The 6,557-nt window shown below is 37.5% G+C and overlaps 1 protein-coding gene across 1 annotated transcript in view; it reads left to right on the top strand.

Moving 5' to 3' along the window:
• The window catches only part of LOC107721803 (enoyl-CoA hydratase domain-containing protein 2, mitochondrial-like), a 13,568-nt gene that overhangs the window by 4,564 nt on the left and 2,447 nt on the right, over positions 1-6,557 (top strand). The window contains exons 3-7 of the mRNA XM_016529969.1: positions 2,023-2,090; positions 3,393-3,473; positions 3,635-3,740; positions 4,822-4,914; positions 5,070-5,137. Coding sequence (XP_016385455.1) covers positions 2,023-2,090; positions 3,393-3,473; positions 3,635-3,740; positions 4,822-4,914; positions 5,070-5,137 — 416 coding nt within the window. The remainder of the gene's footprint in view (positions 1-2,022; positions 2,091-3,392; positions 3,474-3,634; positions 3,741-4,821; positions 4,915-5,069; positions 5,138-6,557) is intronic.

Here is a 6,557-nt window from a genome sequence, read left to right on the forward strand (position 1 = left end):
GTTGAGCCACTGATGTCACATGGACTGTTTTACCGATGTTCTAACTACGTTTCTAGACCTGGGAACATTACAGTTGAGTTGCTGTCTATGCAGGGTCTGAGAGCTCTCACATTTCATCAAAAATATCTTAATTCGTGTTCCAAAGATGAACGAAGGTCTTACGGGTTTGGAACAACATGAGTAAATAATTACAGAATTTTCATTTTGGTGTGAACTAACCCTTTAACGCTGGGTTCTTTGGGAAGCTGAACAAGGTCATCTTTCCCTCACATCCAAAAACACACTTCTTCGAAAACAATCTTCAAATCTGCAGCACTGCCGACGACTTCTGTAACCCGAATGAAACATGTAGATGGGCGTGCTCTTGCTCTCCCTCTGTTTGCTGTGTGCGCACGCTCTTCCCGGGAGAAGAGCACATTCAAGGAATTCCGCACTTCATGATGTCATGAAGGGCCATGCTTGAATAAACTTTCAGAAACTTATACGAACCTGGAAGGAGTGTATTTGGCACAGAAATACTCTGTCATACGTCCAAATCATTTTTTGCAACTTTGGCCATGTGTAACATGAGAATCCTACTCTTTAACAGTGTTAATAACACAGAATGCATGAAATAGCATTAGACCTACCCTTTAAGCGGACAAAATCCGTGCCTGCAGGGCAGGGACGTCCAAGTCATATAACCTGGTGAAGGTAGACGGAGATGACCAGCCGGCGACCGCACAAATATCACCAATAGAAATCCCACTGGACCAAGCCCAGGAGGAGGCCATTCCTCTGGTGAAGTGGGCCCTCACACCTATAGGGCACTGCAAGCCCTCTGAGACGTAAGCCAAGGCTATAGCATCCAAAATCCAGTGAGAAAATCCAGTCTCTGTTTCATAACCGGCAGCCCTTTAGAGCGGCCTCTGAAGCACACAAAGAGCTGTTCTGAGTGCCTAAACAGGTCAGAGTTCTCAAAGTACACTCTAAGAGCCCGAACCGGGCAGAGTGGATTGGGACCCTGCTCACCATCTGAATTGCACTGACTGACAGTGCTTGCATGTCACCCACTTGCTTGACCGACGCTAAAGCCAAAAGGAGGGGGAGGTCTTAAGCGACATGGGCCGCAAGTTGGCCGACTGGAGAGGCTCAAAGGGAGAGGACTATAGACAAGTCCCAATTCGGCACAATATGAGGGCAAGGTGGATTCAATCTCCGAGCTCCCCTCAGGAATTTAACGACCAGGTCGTTTCTGCCGACTGACTGGCTAGCCACGAGAGAATGATTTGCCGCAATAGCTGCCACATAGACTTTGAGCGTATGTAGTATGTACTCTTTTCTGAATGTCATGTAGGTCAGTGGTTCTGAACTGTTTTTTACTTCAGGACCCAGATTTTACATTGAACATTGAGTGGCAACCCAACCTAAAACCAAAATTGTTTATTGTACCAAAGTAAACCAAATTGTACATAATATCAAACACTGAAGTGTATTAATATTAGTAAATTTATAATATTTAAATGAGGTAAAGTATATAGCTGCCAATCAGGGTTTAAATAGCAGAAAACACTGGTCACATTTAGTGTTTTTCTGTGAATTTTCACAGGCAAAATTCAGTCATTTTACGAGATCCACATGATCGAGAATTTCACAAGGGTGAAATACTTCCCCAGGCAGAATTTGCAACAAATTGTCACAAAGTTGCTTGGTTGGAATGTGACTTCTTTGTGAGCTGCACACGTCACTAGACTATTGACAGTAGACTATGCACTTGTTTTGCCTGCAAAATTTGGCCGAAATTTCCTTAATGTGACAGTATAAACATTACAAGTATGTTTTATTGGGATGTAATATCCCATGTGAAGAGTTTAGCCATAGTCATGCCATAAGAGCAATTACTTATGATTTAATTTAGCATAATTTTTCCATTCTGTGATCGCATCACAACAGACCTGCCACCCATATTTGGGTCACAGCCCACCAGTTGAGAACTACAACCATAGCCGCAGCTTCAGTTTCTCTTTTCTCTTGTCTGGTTAGGTATAGTGGAAGTGCTGATGTGTCGTGAAAGGGCGAGGAACTCTCTGGGACGTGGGTTTGTGGGTCAGGTGAGTGCAGAAAACCCCCTGTCTTACAGCATCAAGCCCAAACATGCAGGAAGCAGAAGATCTAGTCCATGAACTTCCTATCTGCCCTCTTTTCTGTGAAATGCGTAAATATGCCTTTTTGTTTCACTTTAACCCAGCGATAACTGATTATAAAGCCCCTCAATTCGCAATAATCCTGCACAATTCATTTAATTTCTAATCGCGATTACAATTTCGGATGCCACAATTACATAATCATTCAAAGCGGAAATTAATGTTATTCTGCTTGCTTAAGATGTTTTTTTTTTCTTTCTTCAGGTTATCTTAAGGGTTTTTCCATTGTTTTAATTATAGTTTTAGTAAAACATTATAATACCATGCATATTTTTACATTTTTTTTACTTGAAGAAAGCAATCCAATGTATAGTTGACATTTGAGGCTTAATATAGAAAAGCAATAAAAGTTTTTCAGTTAGAGAGTTTTCAGCTTGTTTATTTTCATATAAATATATGGCATGCAGTTGCTTCAAACAATAGTATAAGCATCATTCAATGTAAATTGTGATAATCGTTATTAATAATCGCAATTACAATTATGATTTTTGTCATTATCGGGCAGCCCTCTACTGGTGTGTTAAATTTCCACCACGTGTCACAAGGAATCATTCTTTTTGTGCCCTTTAGAGATAACAGATTCATGTAAATAAATAATAAATAAGTTTTAAAGAATGTATGGTATGACTGTACAGTATATAGTCTTTAACTGTTCAACATGCAACCAATCGCTGGAATGTTTTTAAATATGAACTTAATTCACTTGAGCAACAGATGGTCCATTTCTGTCTATTTTCTTCTTTCTGTTTCCACAAAGTAGTACACTCTAAAAAATGCTGGGTTAAAAAGGGACAAACCCAGCTACTGGGTTGTTTTGACCCAGAGGTTGGGTTGTTTTGACCCAGAGGTTGGGTTGTTTTGACCCAGCGGTTGGGTTGTTTTGACCCAGAGGTTGGGTTGCTTTGACCCAGTGGTTGGGTTCAAAACAACCCAACCGCTGGGGTTGTCCCTTTTTAACCCAGCGCTGGGTTATATTTAACCCAGCATTTTTTAGAGTGTATAAGAACTCTTTTTTTTAACGTTTGTATTTGATCAGTTTATCGAAAGAAAGTCTGGCAAAAGTGAGTCAGGGTCTTAAATAAATAAGAGTGTACAAAGTCAAAAATAAATCGGGCATATCTCTCCCAGAATTCTGCCTCAAATCAATATTTCCTGTTTTTTATTTTTCTCTGTTTATATATGCATCAATATCTCTCTCTCTCTTTGTAGATGAGAGAGCTGGTGTCATCGTTGCATCATGATGCAGCAGTTCGTGTGGTGGTCTTCAGGAGTTTGATACCCTGCAGGTATGTAAAGGATTCTGTCACATAAAACCAAAGACAGCATTGCCAGTGTACTTCAAAGATGATGCCATTTTTAAAAATACTTTCTCGTGCTCATGTTGTGTTTTACAGGAAATATCAGTATAATAAAGAAGAGCCGAAGCAGATATTTGCAAATGTCATAAATAGTATTTTTGTGTGTTAACAGGGGCAGATCTTAAGGAGAGAGCTCAGATGAGTAACCCTGAGGCAGAGCTGTTTGTACATGGCCTCCGATCACTAATGAATGACATCGGTGAGACACGAGGATGGTGTTTCTCACGAATATTGCAAAATGACTATAATCCTGCAGAGAAAGTGATGATACAGAACTCTGAATTCTGATAGTGTTGCACTGAAAAGGTAATTGTTTCCCAGCTGCAAATGGGATTATGGCTGGAGGTGAGAATGATTGGATATGCATAATAATAAACTCACTGTAGGTACATTTTCTCCGTGCCCTCAATTTTTGCATAGTTTGCAAATAACATTTAGGAAAATGCTACTGTTTTGTAAGCAGAAGGTTGAGAAAGAACCTTCTCTATACAATTTTCTACTAGCATTTTATCCGAAAAACAGAAATGAGTGTCCATACACAATGGTATTTAAATGCTTCTAATTTTAAACATTTAAAATATATATATATTTTTTTATTACAAACCAAGTAAAAAAGTTGAATTGAAAAATTCACATGATTTTCTACATTTCTTAGTATGTGGTATTTAAAGTATTTTCTTCAGTTTCATTTTAATAAACTTATTTTAATAACCAAAACCATATGTATCTGTGTACCACAAATGCATGCAATCCAGTTACTGCAGGATTTTCTCCCATTACAAAAAATGTACCATTCCGTAAAAATTGCGTCACCCAGGAAGTGACATCATTTGGAGCCTTTCTACAACACGACAGGAAGACAAGTAAATAGTTACTCAATTTTTACACATGTTTTTTTGACAGCATTTGACAAGCTTAAAAAAACTTTTCAACATTGATAATAATAAAAGAAATGTTTCTTGAGCACCAAGTTCAGTGTTTTTCAATGATTTCTGACATATCGCGTGACACTGAAGACTGGAGTAATGATGCTGACAATTCAGCTTTGCCATCACAGGAATAAATTACATTTTAAAACATATTCAAATGGAAAACTGTTATTTTGAATTGTATTAATACTTGAGATACAAAGTGAAGTTTTCTGAGAAACTGAAAACAAATTATTGAAGTAAATTTAAACTTAAATAAAATAAAAAATCATATATAAAAATGTATAAAAACTCCCATTAATGTGATCTATGACCTGTCTGATCCGTGTGTGTGTGTTCATTATGTGCCAGCTGCGCTGCCCATGCCAACCATCGCAGCAGTGGACGGCTTTGCTCTCGGGGGCGGTTTGGAATTGGCACTAGCGTGTGACCTTCGCACAGCAGGTGAGTGGCTGCTTTGACCTACTGGGGGTAGATCACGACAGGTATCACAACTCATGGAGTGGAGAATCTCTGTGGTCACAGCATGCAGAGGCTGGGTCCTTCAACTGACCTTTTTCTGTGTGTGTGTGTGTGTGTGTGTGTGTGTGTGTTTGCAGCACATTCTGCGCAGATGGGCCTGATTGAAACCACGCGAGGATTACTCCCAGGGGCTGGTGAGAAAAATGTATGAATGAATAGAGCGACTGAAATATTAAGACAACAGACAGCTAGATGGCAGTCCCATTACAGAAGAGAGACAGATAAACAGGAAGTTAACAGAGTGAAACAACACTTTTTGAGAAGCTTATACAGTCTCTGTATTTTTTTTATTTCAACATGACATGTTAGGAAAATATACTTAACACAATAATAAAATAAAAACATTAAATATTTAGTTCCTGTGTTGCAGAAGTCTACACAAATGAAAAACAAATGCCCTTGTATGACTTTTTTTCTTCTGTGGAACTGTGAAGAAAATGTGTTTATTGTACAAACCAGAGTTATTATAGTAAACAAAATCAGAAGCTAAAATTGGAGCCATAAGAAGAAAAAAAACCCATTTCTGTATATACAGTGGGTACGGAAAGTATTCAGACCCCCTTAAATTTTTCACTCTTTGTTATATTGCAGCCATTTGCTAAAATGTGGCATGCAAAAGTTTGGGAACCCCTTTGCAGAATCTGTGAAAATGTAAATAATTTTAACAAAATAAGAGAGATCATACAAAATTCATGTTATTTTTCATTTAGTACTGTCCTGAGTAAGATATTTTACATAAAATGTTTACATTTAGTCCACAAGAAAAAAATAGCTGAAATTATTCAAAAAACCCCATTCAAGAGTTTGGGAACCCTTGGTTCTTAATACTGTGTGTGGTTACCTGGATGATCCACGGTTGTTTTTTTGTTTTGTGATGGTTGTTCATGAGTCCCTTGTTTGTTCTGAACAGTTAAACTGAGCACTGTTCTTCAGAAAAATCCAGCTCCTGCAGATTCTTCAGTTTTCCAGCATCTTTTGCATATCCCTTCGGAAGCAACAGAAGATATTTGCATGTTTCCCGGAAGACAAATTAAGTACAATTTACCTTGATCTTCAAAGTCAAAAAGTTGTCACCAGTACTAAATAAAAAAATAACATGCATTTTGTATGATCTCTCTTATTTTGTTAAAATTATTCACATTTTCACAGATTCTGCAAGGGGTTCCCAAACTTTCGCATGCCACTGTATGCATGTATGTACGTATGTATGTACGTATGTATGTATTTATGGTATGTATGGTATGTATGTAAGGTATGATATGTATGTACTGTATGCATGTATGTATGTGTTACCAATGTGACATTTCTCATTTTAATTTAATTTAGTTAAACCTTAGTTTAACCCCAAACTACTTAAATATATTTAATATATTTTTTATTTTTTTATTAATATTTGTATTTATTTTATACTTTATTTGTAATATACAGATGTATTATATACAGTGGGTACGGAAAGTATTCAGACCCCCTTAAATTTTTCACTCTTTGTTATATTGCAGCCATTTGCTAAAATCATTTAAGTTAATTTTTTTTCCTCATTAATGTACACACAGCACCCCATATTG

Source organism: Sinocyclocheilus rhinocerous, unplaced genomic scaffold (genome assembly GCF_001515625.1).
Source record: "Sinocyclocheilus rhinocerous isolate Xijiao unplaced genomic scaffold, SAMN03320098_v1.1 scaffold4561, whole genome shotgun sequence".
Lineage (NCBI taxonomy): Eukaryota > Metazoa > Chordata > Actinopteri > Cypriniformes > Cyprinidae > Sinocyclocheilus > Sinocyclocheilus rhinocerous.